The 24,165-nt window shown below is 40.8% G+C and overlaps 1 protein-coding gene across 2 annotated transcripts in view; it reads right to left on the bottom strand.

The window, feature by feature from the left end:
* Nucleotides 1–23,445, bottom strand: part of ARCN1 (archain 1 coat protein complex I subunit delta) — a 45,341-nt gene extending 21,896 nt beyond the window's left edge. The window contains exons 1-8 of one of the 2 annotated variants that reach the window (XM_075190642.1): nt 23,339–23,445; nt 20,735–20,998; nt 19,514–19,693; nt 17,236–17,447; nt 16,939–17,103; nt 16,607–16,772; nt 6,319–6,466; nt 1,445–1,553 (exon numbers count right to left, since the gene is read on the bottom strand). In XM_075190642.1, the coding sequence (XP_075046743.1) occupies nt 1,445–1,553; nt 6,319–6,466; nt 16,607–16,772; nt 16,939–17,103; nt 17,236–17,447; nt 19,514–19,693; nt 20,735–20,998; nt 23,339–23,341 (1,247 nt within the window). In that variant the 5' untranslated portion in view covers nt 23,342–23,445. Of the gene's footprint in view, nt 1–1,444; nt 1,554–6,318; nt 6,467–16,606; nt 16,773–16,938; nt 17,104–17,235; nt 17,448–19,513; nt 19,694–20,734; nt 20,999–23,261; nt 23,285–23,338 lie in introns of those variants that run through there. The other variant, XM_075190643.1, reaches the window with a different exon arrangement.
* Between the last annotated feature and the right edge of the window lie 720 nt (nt 23,446–24,165).

The following is a 24,165-nucleotide window of genomic DNA, read 5'->3' on the forward strand; positions in this document are numbered from 1 at the left end:
TCGCAAGTATGCGATGAAACGTGTCAGCATAAGGATAAGTGATAGAAATGGAATGATATGGTTCCTATAGACATACTATTACTCATCATGCTACTAGTGTTTTAATAAAAGAATTTTGTAGAAACTACAGACAACTTGCTAAGAACATCCAGTGGAAATCAGACGATCGACCATACACACGGAACGCACAGTTTCAAGTCTGCTGTTAGTAACAAAGATCGAGTCACAGCTTGACCTGAAGGATCGTCATTACGGTAGCTATCTGCATTTGTATATTTAATTGCTCATAGAAGATTCACCTAATTTAACAGACTGACTGCATAGATCCATTTTTTGGCATGAGAATGAAAGCGTGATTTTTCTGGCTACCATCTGGTTATCCAATATTGGAAAAGTGTTTATGTGCCAGCTGAAATTCCAAACACATGAGTGTGGAAGGTAATTGTAATAGAGGAAACATCACATTTTCATATGGGTTGATTAATTTTGTTTACAACTGTGTCCTTTAAAGTGGAGACCTTATCCACAATTCCACAACGATTGAGAATGATAACTTGACCACAACTAGATCAGTGCACTGGTCAGAACTTATACATAGGTGAATACATGCGCATCTACAGATTGCTTTTTCATTCAATATTTTTGCATTATATTTCTTTATAAACTAAATTATATACACACACATATATATATATATATATATATATATATATATATATATATATATATATATACACACACACATACACACACATTTATGTCTCATTTTTTATACAATAAAGTTATTTGTTTTTAAATTCCACAAACAAATTATTTTAGACTACAGTTCCTCATTTCTAGCACTGTTTTGTTGATTTTATGTTGGATTACAGTGTTTCATGGGAACTCACAGCTGCAGGAACTGGAGTCACTAATTACTTTGTGATTAAGTGTTAGCTTCTTCTGCTAAAAACATCAGAAGGGTGTTCATTTCAAACTCTGAGTGTGAATATGTATGGTGCTCCCAAAGGGATAGTTTGGGAAAGAGGTATGTTAATTAAAATATATAATGCGCATGGAAGCAGCCATACCAACTTCTATATTAGAGACACAGGAACCAAAGTACAAATTAAACAATACTCTGCTTCTTTTCAAATGTGCTTGGAAATGAGTACCTAATGTTCATTCCATACAACATTAGTGAGCCAAAGACTCTGGGGGTAATTGCAATCAAAGTGGAACACTACACGCATGTTATTGCAATGGTAAAAGACTGCTGTGAAATGGAAGTGTGTGATTGAGGGGGTATGATTATATTAAAAAGGGGATGATCATAGGTACTACTAATAAGAGCTATGGAAACATAATTTAAGAGGCAATTTCTGAGGTCTGCCTTAAAAAGGAAAAAAAGTTGTAACATCAATGCATTTGCAAATTCATATACTTTATATCCTGCAGCACTTACGGCAATGGGATTGTAATAATCACATCATTCAGTTCAAGTTTATCCTCTTGGAGTTCATACTCTATATTTACATCACAGCCATTCCCGCTCTCTGAGGGCCAGCAGTTAACTAAAGAATAAGAGGAAATATTTGGTTACATACAAAAGTGTGACTTCAGATTATCCAAGCCAAATTATTTTCCGGTAAAACTTGCAATCCAAAAGTACATAGTAAAACAGGTTAAATGTTATGTCAAGAGAACATGTCAAACTGGTAATAAACCAAAGTTGTATGTGTATGCATATGCACAGCCGCCTTCAGAAATAATCATGCCCAGTACGGGCTCCCCGTGTCCCGCCCCCCCCATGAGCAACAGCAACATATACTTACCTGGGGCCTGCCGCTGGTCTCCGCTACTGTGTCTTCAGCCTGGCTGTCACCGTGACAGCCAGGCACCAGGATGCGATCGCAAGGGTTGAGGATTCATTCCCCCTGCGATCATGTGCTCTGCCTGTGACAGATCACATGATCGCAGGGGGAATGAATTCTCCACCCCTGCTGAAGACACAGTAGCGGAGACCAGCGGCGGGCCCGGTACAACAGAACCCCCGGGCCGCCACGTTGAAAGTCTTTGGCATCTTGACCTAAGGTTTATGAATCTCTTGCCATCTTTTATGCTGTTTTGACCTGCAATTCTATTTTTTAACTCATTATTTACAATTTATTATTATCATAGATTTGCCACAGTGCTCTGCAGCACCGTACAGCAGGGAAGACAGGGACGTACAAGGTAGACAAAATAAACGCAGACATGAAAAGAAAGTGTATGAAGGATCCTGCTCATTAGAAAGCTTCCTTTCTAAGTGGAAGAGGGCACAGCTGAAACAAGAGAAGCAAATGTGGTTCAGAGTGGAGTTTGGGACAGTTGTGAGGGTGCATTAGTGCAAGTAGTAATATCGTGGACAGGGTAAACTCTTAAAAAAAAAAAAAAAAAAAACAAAAAACAAAAAGGGAGATGCGTTTTCACAGGGCTTCTAAAGATTTAATGTCTGTGGAAAAGTGTGATTGAGCGTGGTAGGGAATTCCATGAGTGGAGAGCAGCAGGAGAGAAGTGGTTACCAGAGACAAGACAAGGTGTAGGTCAGAGGTAGATCTAAGAGGGCGGGTATTATGATAGGAAATTTGAGATGTATGCATGGTTAGTGTTGTTGAGGGCTTTGCAGGTAATGGCGAGTAATGTAAATTGAATTCTGGAGGACACAGATAGCTAGTATAGGGAGTTGCAAAGTGGTGCAGCAGATGTGGAGCGTAGAGAGAGGAAGACCAATCGTGCAGCTGCATTAAGGATGGATTGAAGTGTGGATATATGGGAGTCAGGAATGCCAGATAGGAGGAGGTTGCAATAGTCAAGACGATGATGAGAGAATAGACAAAAGTTTTGGTAGCATTTCGAGTAAGAAAATAGGGTGTATTCTGGCAGTGTTTTTAAGGTGGAGACGACAGGACTGTGAGAGAGTCTGGATGTGAGAAATAAAGGTGAAGTCAAGTGTGACACCAAGGCAGTAGGCTTGGGAGAATTGTGGTGTTATTAACAGTGAGGGAGATTTGAGGGCAGGTGGCGACTCTGGCTGGAGAGAAGTTCTGTTCTGTTTTGAACATGTTGAGCTTTAGGTAGCTTTGGGACATCCATGTGGAGATAGCAGAAACACAGTTGGTTACACAAGATAGTACAGAAGGGGGGACGTCAGTGGAAGAGATATAGATTTGGGTGTCATCAGCGTGGTATTGGAAGCCAAATGAGCGAATTAATGCCCCAAAAGAAGAGGTGTATAATGAAAAAAGCCTTGTAGGACCCCAACAGATTGTGAGAATGGAGGGGAGAATGTGCCAGAGGTAGAAACAATAAAGGAGCGGAACAAGAAAATAACAGTGTCACGAAGTCCAATGGAGTGAAGGGTGCATAGGAGAAGAGGGTGACCAACAGCGTCAAAAGCAGCAGAGGTCCAGTCCAGGAGAATGAATATGGAGAAACGACCCTTAGATCTTGCAGTAAGTGGATCATTGATCATTTTGTGAGAGCAATTTCAGTGGAATGTTGGAGGTGGAAGTCTAATTGCAGAGAGTCGAGATGGAATGAGAGGAGAGAAAGGGAGACAGGTATTTGCCTCTAAACTGCTTGAGCAATTAGTTTACAAAGGGGAGGACAGAAAAAGGGCGGGAGTTGGAGAGGCTGAATCAAGAGATGGTTTCCTTAGAATTGGTGAGATGAACACATGTTTAGAGGAGGATGCAAATGTGCCACTGGCGGGGGAGAGCGGCTGAAGAGGTGAGAGGTGAGCATGCAGTGGAGGAGAGGGACCGGAGAAGTTGGGAGGGAATAGGGTCAAGGGGACAGGTTGTAGGGTGAGATGATAAAATAAGTGCAGAGACTTCGTCTTCAGTTACTGGAGAGAATTAATTAAGGGTAGACTGGGGAGTGTAGGTAAAGGTGGGTAGAGCGAGTGGAATTGGGTATTAGGAAATATCTTGTCAATTTTGTCTTTGGTGGCAAAATCATGGATTGTGAGAGAGGAAGGGAGAGGAGGTGCAAGTAGGCAGAGGCAACATGGGTTAGAAGACTGGGTGGATATTAGGAATTGAAGAATGTTTGTTTGGAAATTGAAAGGGCAGTGCTCTAAGATGAAAGGATGAATTTATAGTGGAGGAAATCTAGATAGGAACGAGATTTCCTCCAGTAGCGAACGCAGTTGGGTAGCGCTTTTTCAGATAGCGGGTCTGTTTGGTGTGCCATGGTTGGGATGTGAACTGTTGGAGACTATATGCGATAGCTGGAGCTGCACTGTCTAGGGCCGACGTGTTTTGTTAAGGAACGAGGCAGCATAATTAGGACAGGACAACAGTCATTGGAGAAAATATTTGTTTTAGTGAAAGTGATTAGTGGATTGCATAGAGTAGTTAGGCTTTGTTGTGTACGTGTTTGGGATTTGGGTGCAGGGGGGGGGGGGGGTGCATGAATTAAGGTGAGGCTGAAGGAAAGGAAGTTGTGGCCGGAGAGTGGGAAGGCTAATTGGAGAAACTAGATGTGACCGAATCACTTATGGTATAACTTAATTTAAAGGAAATAGTGCAGGGTGCTTATTTATATAATTGCAAATGTGCTTATTTTTGATAGTGTGTGTAATTTGGTAAATTAAATATTCTTATTTCTGAGACAAGGGGAAGAAATTTGTTTTTTTTTTTATTTAACTTTGCTAGAGGAAATGAATTATTTCTGAGGTATATACCTGATGCAATAAGCCTTTGTTGAGGAAGTCTTTGGTGTATTTTGGTAGGGAAGTGACTTGTTTTGGGTTTTGTAACCTTTCTTTGGGAATGTGTATTCTGCAACTGTCTGAAGAAAGAACCCATGTTAATCTCATGTTAATTAGACCTTTTGATGTGTGAAGGGGTCCAGCACCTGAAGACATAGGAAGGTTTAATTAGACTTGCTGTTAGATTTTCTCTGTGTCTAAAACAAGATGCAGGAAATCACAGCAAGTTTTAGGATATCATAGATAAGTGTAAATATTGCTAGCTTTGCACTGCATGTAAATCCATGTTTGGCCAAACACATTGCTTCCCGATTCTAAAAAAAACTCCGACCTCAGGGGGCTGGCTTACCCTGTGAGACTATGTCCAAAAAACGCATATAAAGCACTGTTTTGTATTGAAAATTGTTCTACTTGTTTCATCTGACCTACTCACTGGTACCAACCAAGGTGAGCAAATACACACCACTTACTTCAAAAGACCCGCTTGGAAACTTCTCTATCCCTCTATATCTGACCCACAGATTAGACCAAACTCTAATCGATTCCCGACTGTTCTGAGATTTGGACCCAGCTTTCCGGTACCACAGCTCTGCCCTCTACTCAGCAGCTCTGGCCAATGTGATAGGCCAGGAAGGGATCCATCCACAGCAACCGTGATCCATAGGAAGAGATTAGGGGTACCAACCCATATACACCAGTAACAGGGTACACTAGAAACGTCAGTTACCCAGAAGAAACCCGGTACTGGATGCCGATAAAGAGTCAAATGATGGAAGCATTTGTAAGCCCCTCCTATTGTGGTTAGAGGGCGCATTTGGGATAATGAAAGGGAACGGTGGCAAAGTAAGTCCAGCTGGTTTCCAGCAACAGACAGGGTGGCATGGGCAGTCCATCTGGTCACACTAGAGATGGAGCAGTAATGGCAGAAGACAAGGTCAAGGGAGTGCCCATCACAGTGGTTGACAGAGGAGGTCAATTGGGACAGACCAAAGGAGGAAATGAAAGAACTTTAGTGGCAGAAAAGCCAGTGGAATTATCAATGGGGATATTTAAATTATTTACTTCTGTAAAACTACTAACACTATGTAATCAAAATCATGGATGTGCGATTTCTCAATGCAACTGTGTACCTGTAAATCATATCATAGTAGATCTGATTTACAAATGTGTTATTAATGTTTAGCCCCTATACGACTTGTTGTCACCCATTTCCTGTTAATGTGCTTTTGAGCCACGAAGGCCTGAAAACTGTATTAAAAATAGGACAAAGTTTCTTATGGCGCATTCTAAAATCTTAGAACAAGGTACAACCTATATCTAAATGTGTTAAAGTGCGCTACGAATACGAAGCAATTTAACATATGAGAAAAAGGCTGCTCTGTTTTCTAACCCCATACAAAACTATTAATCCAAATTTTTATTGTTCTCAGGTTTTTGCTGCCAACTGCTTTTCAGACAATAACAGAGCTGTGAATGAGCCAGAGAGTTTAATTAACATAGACGTATCTGTCCGAATTCATAAACAGGCTCCACATCTAAAATGCTCTCTCCACAAAACATACTAAATATTCTTTAAAACTCACTGGTGAGAGGTATCAAGGCTTCATCGGTTGTTTGTAATCGCCATTTTAAGACTCCAACATCACTATTGAGGGGGAATGATTTTTCTGGGTTTTTCAGTCCAATCAAGGAGTCCGATGTGAAAAGTTTCTTGTCAACATTGGGATGAGTCTGCAAAATGAAAATTGTGAGCAAAAACAGGTGTAAGCATACAGTGATTACAAGATGTGGATAATTTGATTCTATTACGTATTGTAAACGTAAGGTCAAGACAAAATTTTGCAGTTTTTATTTATACAAAAAAATACATAAATTTAAAATTAAAATACAGTTTATGGATGACTGTCTAACACCTAAATTAAATATTTCTCAATTTAGTCTTATCAGCTTTTACTGTTGGAAACATTACAGTAATTTGTAGCTCTGCTATTTAAGTCGTTCAGAAACCTAGCTTTCTTCATAATATATTCCTTTATCATGTCAATCAATTTACTGATCAGTTAATTATTGAATGAATATTTACTACCTCTTATATTCAATATAGGGAACCTTGCTGTTCACAGTGTAAATAAAAGTTGCTTTTTCTGTTTGTTAACAAACAATTATTTTGATGCTTAATAACTAGAGTATAAATTAGAAAGAAAATGTTTCTACAGTGCCCCAATGAGCAACTAAAAAAACAAAAAACAGTATAAAAAGGGACATGTAAAGCACCAATGCATAATCAAACAGAACACAAATATAAAAAACTGCACATACAGTATAATGGATGGAAGTAAAACTAACGTTACATGACTCAATAGAGTGGGAGTTGAGGTGGTGTCACACATTTTTAAGGCACTTTTCAAAAAGGAAATTAGATTGGCTAAATTAGAAAATGAAAGGCACGTTGCAAAAGAAAGTAAGACAAACCCCAAAAAGTTTTTTAAGTATATAAATGGCAACAGGATTAAAAAAGATAATATAGGACCCCTAAGAAGTGAGATGGGTGAATTGATAAATGATACTAAGGAAAAAGCAGAGGTATTAAACACGTTCTTTTCTTCAGTATTTACCAGACAGGAACAAATGGTAGAAGTAATACATAAAAATGGAAATGAAACCATGCCATTAATTAATACTTGGTTGTCAGAGGAAGAAGTCCAAAGGCGACTGAAGAATATTAAGATAAATAAAGCTCCAGGTCCAGATAGCATACACCCAAGGGTCCTTATGGAGTTAAACTCGGAAATAGCTAGACCGCTATTCTTAATTTTCAGAGATTCAATCTCATCAGGCTCAGTACCAAGGAATTGGCGAATAGCAGATGTGGTGCCGTTGTTTAAAAAGGGGGCGAGATCACAACCAGGGAATTATAGACCTGTAAGCCTGACATCAATAGTGGGGAAACTACTGGAAGGTATTTTAAGGGATAGTATTCAGGATTACTTGGTACGCCATAAAATTATTAGTGGGAATCAACATGGATTTGTGAGGGATAGGTCATGTCAAACTAATCTAATTAGTTTCTACGAGGAAGTTAGTGGAAACTTAGACCAGGGTAGCACAGTAGATGTGGTCTACTTAGATTTTTGCAAAGGCCTTTGATACAGTGCCACACAAGAGGTTGGTTTACAAAATTAGGGAACTGGGTCTAGGAATCAACATTTGTACTTGGATCGAAAACTGGTTAGAGAATAGGGAACAGAGAGTTGTGATAAATGGAACATTTTCAAAAGTCTTAAGTGGAGTACCTCAAGGTTCCGTGCTGGGGCCACTCCTTTTTAATATATTCATTAATGACCTTGGTGATTTAGAGAGTAAAGTTTCTATTTGTGCAGATGACACTAAACTCTGTAAGGTAATAAAATCAGAGCAAGATGTAGCTTCTCTACAGAGGGACTTAAATAAACTGGAGGATTGGGCGGCCAAATGGAATATGAGGATCAACACAGATAAATGCAAGGTTATGCATTCAGAGATCAAAAACAAGAACGCAATCTATAAATTAAATGGAATTAATTTAGGAGAATCTATAATGGAAAAGGATTTGGGAGTGCTCGTAGACAGTAGACTTAGCAATAGTGCTCAATGTCAAGCAGCAACTGCAAGGGCAAACAAAGTATTGGCATGCATAAAAAGGGGCATAGATGCAAGGGAAGACAGTGTAATTTTGCCACTGTATAAATCGTTGGTAAGACCTCATCTTGAATATGCAGTACAGTTCTGGGCACCACTCTATAAAAAAGATAATTTGGAACTAGAAAGGGTTCAGAGAAGGGCAACAAAATTGATAAAAGGTATGGAGTCATTAAGTTATGAGGAAAGGTTAGCCAGTTTAGGCATGTTTACTTTAGAAAAGAGGCGTCTAAGGGGAGATATGATCACTATGTACAAATACATTAGGGGTCAATACAGAGAACTTTCATGGGAACTTTTTACCCCAAGGACTATACAAAGGACATGTGGTCACCCTCTAAGGTTAGAGGAGAGGAAATTTCACAACCAGCAAAGGAAGGGGTTCTTTACAGTAAGGGCAGTCAAGATATGGAATTCATTGCCAGGGAAGGTTGTGATGGCAGATTCAATAGATATGTTTAAGAAAGGGTTAGACAAATTTTTAGCGGAAAGGTGTATCCAGGGATACGACCGTTAATTAAAATGTAGGATAGTAGTGGATATAGGGTAAAAATAGAACTGCAATATTGAGTCTGGGGGGATTTTCACAATTGAAACAGATTGGCGGTTGCTTACTCTGGATCAATTTCAAATATAAGTGCAGGATCGCAGGAGATCCAAAATAGGTTGAACTTGATGGACTGGTGTCTTTTTTCAACCTCATCAACTATGTTACTATGTTTTCCAGTTTCAGAACCACTCATGCATCATTTTTATTGCAGCTGGAAAAGGACTATGCTTTTACAACTCACAGCTCATAACAAGTGTTTAAAAAGTGTGACAGGGTCTGCAAACAATGTATGTCAACTGGATTTTGTTTTAATTGAGGGATTTGAACACTTCTAAAATGCTGTTGTCAATGTTTAAAAAAAAAAAAAACAGATTAAAGCAGTTGTGTGACAGCCGCTCCTTAAATTTATAATTTAAAAGAGGATTTTTATTTACCGTAAAATCTATTTCTCTTTCTCCACTGGGGGACACTGCCAGACATTGGGGTATAGTAGTGGGATTGGGAGTTTAGGCACTAAAAACTCTGATTTTTACTCCCGTCCTCTGCTATGCCCCTCCTCTTAAGTAGATACCTCAGTTTTGACTAACCAAGTGTACTATAAGGAGCTGCCCAAAGGGCAAAAGAATGTAAATCAAAAACATTCATAATCAGATCGCCTACAGAGCAAGGGAGGGAGCGCAGTGTCCCACAGTGGAGAAAGAGAAATAGATTTTACGGTAAGTAAAAATCCTCTTTTCTCTCTCCTACCACTGGGGGACACTGCCAGACATTGGGGACATACCAAAGCAGCCTCTATGGGAGGGAATGCTCTGGAGCGGCTGCACGCAATACTTTCCTGCCAATGCTCGCATCAGAAGATGCGAAAGCCTGCAATCTGTAAAACTTTACAAAAGTATGAACAGACGTCCAAGTGGCCGCTTTGCACAGTTGTTCAGCTGAAGCACCATGGCGCGCCGCCCAGGACGCACCATGGCGCGCCGCCCAGGACGCACCATGGCGCGCCGCCCAGGACGCACCATGGCGCGCCGCCCAGGACGCACCAACAGCCCTGGTCGAGTGAGCCCTCAGCGTCTGAGGAACTGGCCGAGATGCTCGGACATAAGCCAGACTAATAGTGGAAGTGTCCACCGAGCAATAGTCTGTTTTGACGCCGGCAACCACGCTTCTTGACGTTGGATATAACAAACAGATCCTTTGTTTTACGAATTGAGGCTGTGCGGTCCACATAGCACCGGAGAGCCCTAACCCTAACCACATCCAGCAGATGAAGATCGTAATCAACGGAGTCAGTTGAAGATGATAAATCCGGACGAAATGCCGGAACCACAATCTCCTGGTTGAGATGGAACCTAGACACTACCTTTGGAATAAAGGAAGGTTTAGTGCATAACACCGCTCTATCTTCATGAAACACCAGAAATGGAGAGCTACAACAGAGCGCTGCCAATTCTGACACTCTCCTAGCTGAGGATATAGCTAGAAGAAACACAGTCTTCCAAGACAGATGGTGTAATTCTGCGGTCTAAATGGGTTCAAATAGAGGAAGACAAAGAGCCCTCAGCACTAAATTCAAGTCCCAAGGTTCTACCGGATGAGAAAATGGGGGTTGAATATGAAGGACCCCTTGTAAAAAGGTCTGAACCTCACTCAGACGCCAATTTTCGCTGAAAATAAAATTGACAGCACAGACACCTGAACTTTAAGGGAGCCCAGTCTGAGTCCCTTATCCAGGCCCTCCTGCAAAAAAGCCAACAGTCTAGACAGACTAAACCTAGACGTATGGAAACCTTTGGATTCACACCAGAGGATATAAATCTTCCAGACCCTATGATAAATAGCCGAGGAAGATGACTTTCTTGCCCTAATCATGGTGGCAATAACCCGTAACGTAAAACCCTTAGCCTTGAGCACTAAGGATTCAGTAGCCACGTCGTCAAAGCCAGCCGATCTAATTTGAGATATACCAGCCTAAAGCGCCACGGAATCGCCATGGCGTCTGCTGCGTATGCTCGAGGATCCCGGGACTTTGCACAATACCGAGGGACCTGACAATTCAGTCTGGAAGCCATGAGGTCTATTTCTGGTAGACCCCATCTCTGGACTAGAAGAGCGAAGACCTCTTTGCACAGGGACCACTCCCCCGGATGAACTTTCTCCCTGCTGAGGAAATCGGCTTCCCAGTTGTCCACTCCCGGGATATATACAGTCGAAATCTGGGGTACATGATGTTCCACCCAGATTAGCATCCTGGCAGCCTCTTGCATGACTGCCTTGCTGCGAGTTCCTCCTTTATGATTTAAATAAGCCACGGCCGTGGCATTGTCTGACTGTACCTGCAGGCGTTTTCCTTTCAGAAACCCCTGAGCTTTTAACAGTCTTGTGAACCGTTCTCGGCTTCAATACATTTATGGGAAAAGCTGACTCCTGGGGAGACCAGAGTCCCTGAAACCTTAACGGTGCCGTGACCCCTCCCCAACCAGAGAGACTTGCGTCCGTGGTGACTAAGGTCCAGGGGCCCGATCTGAGGGTCTGACGTTTGCTCAGATTGCTCGTGGAGAGCCACCATGCTAATGACAGTCGAGTTAACTGAGACAGGCGGATGAACTGCCTGTCCAACTGTTCCTGTGACCCTGACCATTTACGAAGAATCTCTAACTGAAGAGGTCGGGAATGGAATTAGGCAAACGGAACTGCCTCGTACACCGACACCATGGTCCCTAGAAGTTTCATGCAGGAGAGCACGGACACTCGAGGGCGATCCAATAATACTCTGGTTCTCCGCTGGAGGGCGATGATCTTTTCCTAAGGAAGGAACACCCTCTGAACCATTGTGTCGAACACCAATCCCAGAAAGCGCATGCGCTGAGCTGGGATGAGACACGATTTTGGCACATTCAGAATCCACCCATGGTCCTCCAAGAACTCCATTGTGGTCTGAACCTGGCGAGATAAAATCTCTGCAGTCTGAATGGCCCCCCAGACCTCGCCTTTAAGAGAAGGTCGTCTAGATATGGAATTATCGTGACTCCCCTTCGTAACAGGACACTTGCCATAACGGCCATAATTTTGGTGAACACTCGAGGAGCTGAGGCCAGACCAAAAGGGAGGGCTCCGAATTGAAAATGATCGGAATTCACCGCAACCTCAGGAACCGATGATGCTGTTCCCATCTGGAACGCATCTTTTATATCGATGTTAGCTAGAAACTCTCCCTCTTCCATCCCTGCAATGACTGTCCGTAGAGACTCCATTTTGAATCTCTGGACCACCACTTGCTTGTTCAAGGACCTGAGGTTCAGTATAGGGCGGAAAGTTCCGTCTGGTTTCGGAACCAAGAAGAGATTGGAGTAGAAACCCTGACCCCTTTCTGGCCCTGGCACCACCACTCCCGCACCCTGAAGCTTCGCCACTGCTTCCAGCAGGGCCTGACTTCTGAGGGGACAAGCGGGCACCGGTGAGGAAAGGAACCTTGTTCGCGGAGACTGGATTCTATATGAAGTCTATAGCATAACCCAGGGTTTCCCAAACCCAGTCCTCAGGGCTCCCCAACAGTGCAGGTTTTCCATATCTCCTTGCTGGAGCACAGGTGTATTCATTACTGACTGACACATTGTAACAGATCCACAGGTGGTCCTAATTATGTCACATGTGATCCAGAAAACCTGCACCATTAGGGAGCCCTGAGGACTGGGTTTGGGAAACCCTGGCATAACCCCTCGACACCACTCCCTGAATCCAAGCGTCCGACGTGACTGACCACCACTGGCGCTTGAAGAGAAGAAGCCGTGCCCCCACCACGGGTACCCGTATGGGGGCCAAGGAGTGATGCTGCAGGTTTATCACTGGGACGCAACGTTCCCTGTCTGGGAGCGCCCCTACCTCTGCCGCCACCTCCTCTGGAAACAGCCGGCTGACCCCTTGGTGGGCCACCCCGGCCCTGAGAGAAGGAGCGAAAGGACCGAAACCGAGCTTGACGCGGTTTACAAGAGCCCATGGGAAGACTATTACTCTTACCTCCTGTGGCTACCTCAATCACTTTCTCAAGCTCCGGCCCAAACATAGTGACTCCATCAAAAGGCAGGATTTCCAAAGACCTCTTTGATTCAGCATCCGTCGTCCACGAACGTAACCATAGGGAACGTTGTGACGCCATAATAAGGCCGCCAATTCTGGCATTGACCGCTACTGCGTCCATGGATGCATGTCCCATATAATCCGCCATCTCCTGAATGTGCTCAGCGAGAACCAGAAGATCAGGTAGCGGAGCATTACTCTGGATGGCCGAGATCAACTGCTCTGCCCATATCTGCACCGCCTTATTTGCCCATGCAATTGCCATAATGGGCCTAAACAAGCTACCGGAAGCAACATATGCGGACCGGAGAGCATTGTCACACTTTTTGTCAGTGGGGTCTTTGAGAGATACTCTCTCCTGGGTAGGAATGGCAGAGGAAGTGGACAACCTGATAATCGGTCTGTCCACCTTAGGAGACGCCTCCCATTTAATACAATCCTCTGCTGAAAGTGGGTAAAAACTCTTAAATCTACCCGGCATAACGAACTGTTTACCTGGATTTAACCAAGCGTCCGTCACAATCTGCACCATCTCTGATGACGGTGGAAAAGACATAACCTGAGATTTAGTCCTTTTGAAAATGGAGAAACCTGAGGGAGCCGAGGGTGTAGGGTCAGCAAAACCAAGGCTATGCCTAATACCTAACACCAGACTTTCAATATTACCCACCGAGGTGGTCATAATACTCAGTGAGTCTTCCTCCTGAGTATCCAAGTCCACATCCCCATCTGATGGGATATCTGAGCCTGGGCTACGACCCTGGTTTACATCCAGTGAAGCCCTTTTGGCTCTGTGGGAGACCCCAAGTAGGCGATCATCACTCTGAGTCACAGAACTCTGTGAGGAAGTGCCTGCAATTTCTGTCTGGTCACTCCCCCCTGCAACATGTGTGGAGCGCTGCCCTGCAGCGAGAGATACCCGAGAGTCTGTAACCACATTCTGATGTATCTCTGCATCCTGTAACATCACCGTAGTAAACTTCTCCATGGTTGCAGCAAAGGATTTAAACTAAGGCGGCTCTACCATGGCTACTGCTGTCTGAGTTGGGGCGGGACGCCCCTGAGATCCGGCCTCACAAGCAGCGCAAAGGGCACCTTTTTCATGCTGTCCTTTTGGAAGTTTTACTTTACACATGGCACAAGTAAAATACAATGCAGACCCTCCAGAGGATCCCCTGTCAGAGGACTCTTTGTTAGACATTACTGGTTAAATACAGTAAAAACTGATTATAACTAGACAAATAAATGATTACTGTCTAAACAGTTAGTGTCAGAATACAGCGATACACAATTTGTAGCCAGATCTATATACCCGGGTACAAATCAGCCCCAAAGTAACTTTTAACCTCTCCCGCTAGGCAGAACAATCAACCATGAATGTTTAAAATGTTTTTGTACACAAACACAGGATTTAACGATACCAGTCACAGAAGAGGTAAATGAGAGAAGAGAAGAGACATGCAGCTGCTCGATATGAGCTTAAAATGGCGACTCCACTGTGCAGATCCTGAGAAGTGCGGGAAACGAAGGTCCTCCTCCGGCTCCGCCCTCATCAAAAAAAAATGTCTGCTCCTCTCTAAGTTACCAAACAGCTCATCTATAATATGGCTGTCGGTAACCTCTCCACAACACGCTGGTTACAGTGCCCAGGAGCGTGTGTGATGTCTGCCCTCCTCATGCAGCGCCGCTCTCTATCATAGAGGGAGCGCTAATGGACCCCCGCTGCTCGTTCTCAGGAGAAGGTGGGGGCATGGAGGAGGGGGCTTGCCGGCTAGTTCATCGGCGGGGAGAGATGGATCCTGGATCTCCCCCGCGCGACCTATTTCTGTGGCCCGCTGAAGAGGACTACCTCCGTGGGCACCTAAAGCCCTAATGGCGCTATCATTCATCTAAAAGCTTGCTTCTAAGGGATGAACTGCCGGCAAGACAGGTGAAAGGAAGACCCGGGCATCAGCCACTTCTTACCTTGTGCGGGGATCGGGGTGAAGGAAGCCCAGGACTATTCACCCTCTCTGGGACTTGGGATCGATCCCCGCGAAGCACCACTGAGAAAAAATAAAATAAAAATGGGACAAACTATCACTAAGTATAGGCAGGAGCCTATACCAAACTGGCCTAACTCCTAAGGCACTAAAAAAAAAAACTGAGGTATCTACTGGAGATGGGGCATAGCAGAGGAGGGGAGTAAACATCAGCGTTTTTAGTGCCTAAACGCCCAATCCCACTACTATACCCCAATGTCTGGCAGTGTCCCCCAGTGGTAGGAAAGAGAAATATAAATATTTGCAGTGCAATCCGCTTGCACAAGCCTTAAAATTAGCAAGAATACCAATACAATTATTTGTCAATATAACACTAATTTAAAGTACAAATTTAATTTTAAGTCTTGTGTTTTTTGTTTAAATACAATCTCTTGAAATGAACAGAAGACATTTTAGTTTATTGTGGTTTATACAACACATATTTCTGTCTCGGTTGTAGTTGGGTGGCACTGGGGTTACCCCGTGTGAGTGAATTTTGTGTCACTCTAAACACATAATGGTTGCTAATTGGTTTCGGACAAAATTAACCTAGTGGGAAACAGTTTTTGTAAGCTTCACTGGGACAAGGGCTTATGTGCTTTATTAAATATTCATTCATAAAGCACTGCACAATAGGATGCCACTAAATAAAGTGGTGTGTGAAAACTCATCCAACTAAACTTATTTGTTATATTATATGGAACAAAGTATGTGCTCTTTCCACTGTATACCAAGTGCAGTGTTTGTAGTCACTTAGCAATCTTTATTCTTTACCTTCCCTAATAAAATCACCAAATAGCACTCAGGAGCTGTCTGGCAGCCTAGGAAGATCTTCCTACATTTAATCTGGATACAGCCATATATATGTTCAAACTGGGTAAATTATTACTACAAAAGAACAACTTTATAAATTTCTCAATAGGCTTACACACTCCGATTACACTATAAATAAGGTGCAAGAAAATATTTTCAACTACTAGAGATAGATACATCAACCAACTTTAACTTTCAACTACAATACCTAATGGACATTTAATTCTAATGAAGTCCCACTCTATTTAACTATTCAACTGTAAAGCAGTTTAATATTTCTACATGTTAGAGTCACTACTATTGAGAAGCTATAATTTGGATTATTTATATTTTTTGCCATTATGTACTGGTGCTTTGCATGTCACCATTATGATAAATGTTAAAGTTAGGCACTGCAGAAACCCTTTGTTTCTTGTTACAAGAGCTCTGACCATCCTTATTAGTTTCCCCCAACGCACAATCGCACATTTTTTCCTTCCTATAATATAAGCTACAATAGTATATACACTATACTTCACAGGATACTAAATACCAGTACTATATATTCTACAAAGTATGTATTACTGATACACTGGCAACTATACATATATTAACTAAAATATAGTTTAGTATTCATGTAGTGTCCATCTTGTAACCTTAGAAGTACACACATTAAAATGTCCAGTTCACCAGAAGAAAATACAAATTCATCACATGACCTATTTAAGTTTTAAACTGTCCATACGGACTTCTAACCTGAAGTTGCACCCCTTTCTTGTCCTCATTGTCAACGTGCACACGGATCCTTCCAAATTTATCATCTGATACTCGAAGCATAATGAGACCATGAACTTCCATATTCTGCAAACCTCCATCCCTGCTACAGGTTAAAGATATTTTCTCTTCAACCTTCAAATGAATACTGAAAGAGGGAAACATTTGTTTTGTGTTGCCTTGTCAAGATAATTATGCAAGAAAAAGTTAGGGTCATGTAAAGAAATCAAAGGTGTTGGCAGAGATATGTACTCATATTCCAAGACAAATGTTTTATTAATGCAGGCATTAAAAAGAAGGTATTCTGCCCTTACCTCTCCAAGTTGACAGGTGGAGACAGGACTTTCGCTGCCTCAGATGGTCTCTTGCCAGTAGATGGGGTAACAATAGTCTCCCCTTCAGATTTTAGTTTGTCTACAAAGTTATCCACTTCTTTTCCTTTGGCCCCAAGTTTTAGAGCTTTGTTAGAGCCAGAAGGCCTAAAATAAATATACAGTAAAATTTAAATAATTTGTTCCATACAACAACTTATTAAAAGTATTTACATACAATTGAAAAACACCAGATAACATTTGTTGGTGACATAAATTATAACATAACTGCCATTTTACCTTGTGGGTAAGGAAGCAGCCTTTGTTTTCTCTGGCTCCATTATATTTTCTGTTATCAATGCTGCAGCATTGCTGGAAATAGAGGAACTGCCAGAACTCCCAAAACCACCAAACCCAGGAGCTTTTTTCCCCTGACGCTCTGCATCTCTCCTAGCCTGCTGCAGCTCTTTTGCTTTACGTCTCATCTCTGCCTTTGCCTCTCGCTCTTGAGTCTGTGGAGAGAATATGGCAAGTTATTTAAGCCAGTAATTCCCAACCTGTGTGTCAGGACAGAGTGTCATGATGGCATGCTGGATGCACCACAATTCAGGGATAACAGGGAAACTTAAAAAGTATTTGAATATTTGCAAAAATATGTCAACTTGGTTTTAATATACCTATACTATAATACATTGACAATATTTTATTGATGCTCATAATACTTTATTTTAGCTCAGCAGGCAGATTAAAGCACCCATCATTTACACACAAAAGCACACTAAGAACGATTTCTTAACAGACAGTACATAAATATGTTTACATTTACTGTTCAAAGCTGTATTCTGTATATTGACCATTTAACATTTCAACATGAAGTTAGGCATCTGCTGGGTAGCTATGAATATTCATGAGATAGCAAACATCACATGCACTGGTAGGATCATGCTCAATGTGCTCCCCGAACTTCACTACTCCCATTGTCAAATGTGTCTTGAATGAATGACATTAATTCTTGCTTGCTTTTATCTTACCCTGATTTTGTCCTCTGCCCTTTCTATTTGATCACTATAACAGGGATGATAACTTAAAATTACATTTGAGAATTGCCAATGAGTTTTGTATACTAAAGTATTCATGAAGCTCCAAGGGCATGCATATTTGCCATTTTAAAAACACAAGAATAGAAAAAAAAAAGAAAAAAGAAAAGTGTCATATTTTGATTTCCTTTGCAGGATTTGATCTTTTAGGATCATGAGAACTTTATCAAATGGGAGATTGGCAGCCAATAGTAATAAGGCTATGCATGCAGTTCTTGGGTTTACTGAACAGAGACTGGAAAGGAAGGGGATGCTCTGGACATGGCAAAAGATAATTGGGGTCCTTAAGTATAAATAAGTGGAACAAGATATAGCCTAGCATATTACACTTGGCCCCACATATTGCTCGGCATATTAGATTTAGCACAGAATGAGGCTCAACTTTAACCAACAAGTTTGCTGTGGCCGACTCATATTTTAAAGCCAACCCTGTAAATGAAACAAAGCTGAACTCCAAAGCTTCTGCGCAGGAACATGCAGTTAGCTCCAGTTTAATGAACGTACAGGAAGGCAAAAAAAACAAAACAAAACAAAAAAAAAAAAAAAAAAGCAACATCAGGGGATTGTGTAATGGGGTATGTGAAGTATGATAATTAATAAGGCATGTGAATTTGCACTAAATATTTTTGCTTAAAATAGTTAATTTTACAAGACACAGGCTTTGTAGTTATCACGGAAAATAACTAAGTATGTTACACCTAAGGATCAAGGCCTTATTCAAGACATTAAATGCAGTTGATCCAATCCCCAATGAAAGGGAGGATCCTGGTAGGAGATTCTGATGAAAACAATAGACATTGAAGGTCTAGAAGAGATTTAGAAAATACATGAACTAAGGCCTTGACCACATAGGAGCAATTAAGATGGCAGTCACTTCAAGCTTTATGTTTTTGGTTTTTTTTTGCAGAATCTTAGGAAGCATAAATACTGGATGGGTAACGTATAGAAGACTGAGGTCAAAAAGGAATTACCAGTAAATCTATCAATGACACTTGTGAATTATTAGGAATACTAAAATAATTCCTGGGAAGGCACTGAGGTCTGAGAAGTGACATGCATATCTCCAGCTGCTGAAGAGTTATCTTAATCAGATCATCCAAGCAGGGAAACTTGTGACTCCTCATCTAGAAGCATGTAGGTACTGCTGCCATAAGTTTTGTAAATAAACGATAAACAAAATAGGAGAACCAATCCTGAAAGATGGAGTTTTAATACTCCACTGAATGAAGCTGAATTTCTAATATTAAACAGATGTGTGTGTCAACGCTGAAATTTGACTTGTTGATGCCATAATAAAAATATGAACTAAAATGAATATAAAAGAAGGTGGGGTGGTAGGGGACAAGCAAGTACACAAAGCAAAATCCACCAATATGTTATCTTACATATAATCATCTTTAGCATTATCTGTTTAATATTTTCATCTAGAAACTCAAAGAATAAGTCGCATATACAAAAGATATTTACAAATTGAATCTCACCTCTCTGACTGCTCTAAACACCTTTTCTTCATGCGAGTCCATCTCAGTGAAAGTTCGGATCTGGGCCAAGTTCACATTTTCTCGATATCCCAAAGCCACAATTTCATCAAATGCAAATATAAGATCAAAGCAGTGATCAGAGATCTCTGCCTCCTCCAAAGCTCGACAGTATTCTGGAATCTAATAAAAAAAAAAAGTTATGCATTGAATTTTCTCTCTCTAAAGCTGCACAAGATACCAACATAAACACTCATTACACAACATGGGATCAATGTCCAAAATATATCAAATAAGGTTTAGAAAAAGAAAGTGTGGAATGATTAATTTAATAAAAAGCACTTTCCAGCACTATATGTTTGTTGGAAAGTGTGGCTAGACTAATGTGTAACACACAAATTAAAATAGATTCTATGTCTAGTTTAGTTAGGTTTCATTGTACCTAATCCTGCTAATGTGCAAGGTTATGATAAGCATCATGCACTTAAAATACTGTATGAGAGGTGTTGAGAATGGTATCACTGCTGGTACCACAGGCCTGCTCCTCTGCTGTTCCTGGTAGAGGGTAAAGGGCAGGACATAGCAATAGAGCAGATATTTGCATAGCAGAGAATGGGATAGATAGCAAAATGCTAGTCAGCAAACTTTTTTTTTTTTTTTTTTTGGGTGGGGGGGTTTGATGCATTTCTCAGTATTTGAGAGGTGTGAGGAAGCTATAAACAATATTGTTTAGGGGGATTGGTACAATGAGCAGAACTTGTGTTAATGGATGCAAGTTTGCAAACTACATGCATCCAGTCCTCAATTTTCAATTAGTCCTCACAAGCTTGTTCTAAACAAACATATTTTGTTTGCAAAGCAGTCTTCAAAACTAGTGTCTCCTAAGGAGAAGGGGGGAGATATTTTATACATGCCCAACGGAGTCCCAGCCCCTGCTCTCTAAAATTCAATAGAACAGAAAAAAAACAAAAACATTGTGCCTCAGATTAGCGGTTTCACCTTCACAAAACTTGAAATGAATAGTTTGCACACATTCCTACAACCTTTAATAAATTCATTATTTTATCTTGAAGGTTCCTTAAGTTTTTCACTTAGGCGAAGACAATTATGGTAATTTCTCTTGAAAAATAAATATTGCTGCCCAGAAACTATAAAGAATTTGAAAAATGTAATTAAAATTATCAATGTCTGTGCCTCCTCAGGGCAAAGAATAAATACACTTACCACTCTGGAGAAAAGTCGGAGGGTCTCTAAGTCCTCAAGAATGTTGCTGTTCTTGGTGGTGATGAGAACCATATACAATTTTTCCATGGGCTGATAGACATAACGTACACTTTCAGTTTCCACAAAAGTGTGCTGTTTTCCTGTGTTCATTAGTTTTGGGAAAGCTGCCAATAGTCCTTCAATCCTAGTGCGCGTCATTTCCACGAACTGTCGCGACACTATTGCCTTGCCTGCCTTTGTACATACTGCAGCAGCTAGAAGCACCTGGAAAGGAATAAATTAAAAGATGCTGGCTCTCTGGCATCACACTGTTAACAATTAAAGATTGCCCAAGATATATTTATAGGTCTGCTACTATAACAAACTTTGATTATCTTAGTCAGTATTTTGTTTTAAAGAACTTTCTCTGTGTAAAATCCAATATAATTCAACTAAACTTATGGCCTACTAGCAAATCAAGCTCTCAGTTATGGGAACTCACTTATATCAAGTGTGCTTGCACACAATAATTACATGTAAATTATACATTTATATAAAATTATTATTTCTGTACACATCAGAGGTAAGATCTTACAAAAGCAACTAAGATATATATCTGCCTTGGCTATTTTCATAACCAATTACCAAAACAACTTCAACTGCTGTTGCAAATCAGATAAAGTACTTAAAGCAATGATGGGAAAACAGATAAACTCCAGGGGCCACATGGTACGGGCCCATCAACCTATGAAAGGGCCACATATTCCCCTTAATCTCAGGAATAAGTTAAAACAATACATTTAATCAAAAACAGAGACACTGATCAGACATTTTAAACAAGTGTTAGAAGCTATAAAAACAAATCTGACAATAAAACAGGAAGGAGTTGGGAGCAGCAGTTCAAGACGTGGAGGGCCGCCTGTTGCCCATCACTGCCTTAAATAATAGTTTACTTACACCAGAATTAAAAACAACCAATTGTTCAAAGTTATTATGAACAGTTTATACACTCCACAGCGTGGCATGAGTCAGGCTACATACAGCTTTATGCTTACTCTTGGGCTACTTACTTCATGCTAAGGCAGAGGAACTGAAAGCAAGAGGCCATTCAGGGGAGAGAGTACAGAGCAATACACAGCACTAGTCAAGGCATTTGCATACAACACAGGGTGTCATTTTATGCTTAATCCCGGATAGAGAGAGGACAGAGGGTTTTTGCCTCCCGCATACATAGTGAAAAAGGCAGTATGTAAAAAAACAAACAAAAAAAAAAACAAAAAAAAACCCAATATCCAACAGTGATAAGTTATTTTTCCATCATACATATCACCTACACACAACTGTAAAATGAATCACTTATCTGAGCAAACAGCACACAACTAAACATATATTTACTTTTACAGAGCATTACAGCTGTTTAATTTTTCAATATTCCCCTTTTTACATGAAGCTAGCCATCTTCTGCACAGCTATGAATATTCATGAGTATTAACAAAAGCAACTTTATGCTGTAACATCCTTACTGTGCTTCCAATGCCCTGTCACATCATTTGTATACTTGTTCTACAATACTGAAATTGATAGGTCAAGAGTTTCAGGTAAAATATAAGGCAATGAGTGTTTTGTGTTTATATTCTCCATTCTCTACGCATCATACAAAACTTCCTATCCTTTTAAAACACAGGAACATTTTATTTTGGATCATTCATGTGGACATTGTAGGAATGTGAATTTTTATTTTTTTAATGTCATAAATCATGGCTAAATATTATGTTTTTTCTTTACATTTCTGTCTAATTTTTAACCTACACAATTCATAAAAAAAACAACTTAGTGAACAATCACCTAATACACACACATAACCTGGCTGTACTATTTAGAACAGTTCAAGAACTCACTGCTACAAAATAATTTGACAAGCCATCAGAGTTTTGTTCTTCTACAGTTCCAAAACAAATGCAACACCTGTTACTCTGGCACCCACTTCTTTGTCTTGTCTCCTGTCACAACCAAATCAAGACAGGCTAATATAATGGAGGTGTGGAGAGGTGAAGTGGACTTCCCTGATGCAGGGAAACTGCTACCATTTCAAAATAGGAGACCAGAATGTAATAGTAATCCACTGTCTGCATAACATTTTTGCACAAAGGGATCAATTCCCACTGTAGAACTAGAAATAAACGTACAATGGCCTGTCAGTAGGTTACGTTGCCGTCTAATCATTAATAAGCTCCTGAACCAAGCTTGGTAAGAGATATAACTTTTCCACTGCATTAAAATACGTTAACCTGTTAACTGACGCATAAGGCAAAAAATAAAACATTACATCACAAATCACATGACACAAACCTGCCACACTATCCATTTACCAGCATAGCTCTTACCAAGTTATAATCTCAATATTACTTTCTAATTGCCTCCTAAATTGCTTTAAATGCCTCGTAGGTCTGAGATAAAACTGGTCGAAACTAGTCTAGACGTTTTGCCACTAGACAGTTTATCAAACTCAACTTCAACTGTCCCACTCCTGCCTGACTAATATTGTTACCAGTATCTCTGTGAATACACTGTTATCTCCCGGTCCTTCCACACAATACTGTCATGTAACCCGCTACCGCTTCTTACCATGGTTGCGGTGTGTCAAAGCCGGGTATTGGGCCTGTATTCCTGATTGGCCTCTGACGGTCCTCCGCACAATATGGCAGTCCCGGAGCCACGTCTTCAACAGGAAACTACGTGAGATCCGGGGGAGGTAGAGCAAGAGCACGTCGACAAGTAGGAGGCGACATTTGACATTTTTGAAATGGGAGCTGCCCTTCACGCTCTCAATAAGCTGATGTGTCAATTAGATAGACGAAAGCATATATTTATTAATAAAAAAGATTAACAGACATCGTAATCGACAACATATAAAAGTATAATCTCATATTACAAACATATCAAAATCGCAACACCAGGTGTACTGTACACATTTGGAACCGTTTAAAATACAGTTGAGATATTAAATTCGTTGCTAATGAAAAGTATAATGTGCATGTTTAAAATATGACCTGTGAATTTACTGGCAGGCTGTCATTAAATAGTAACACACTTTTGTTCCATAAAAGCGATACAAACTATAAAAACAATTTGCCATTATTTATCTAAATATTGTTATTAAGTTGATAGTGAACACGGTTTGTAGGATATGTTTAGAAGCCACATAGTGATGCAAGTTATGAACCAGGGCAAACAATAATAGTTTAACCAGGCTAGAGCGTAGTAATAATATTTAATAAATCATTATTAGTGATCAACTAGTGAAAAACTGGGTATGGGTGATAACCAGAATTGCCGGAATGATCTGGCTCCCTGCAGTGCCCTCTGTTGCTTGGTGTCTTCAGTGAAACGTGATGTGCTGTGTTTTCCCTCCATGTACTGTATTAGTGCATTCTATTCTTCTACACTGTGCT

This window comes from Mixophyes fleayi, chromosome 11, assembly GCF_038048845.1.
Source record: "Mixophyes fleayi isolate aMixFle1 chromosome 11, aMixFle1.hap1, whole genome shotgun sequence".
NCBI classification, from domain to species: Eukaryota; Metazoa; Chordata; class Amphibia; order Anura; family Limnodynastidae; genus Mixophyes; species Mixophyes fleayi.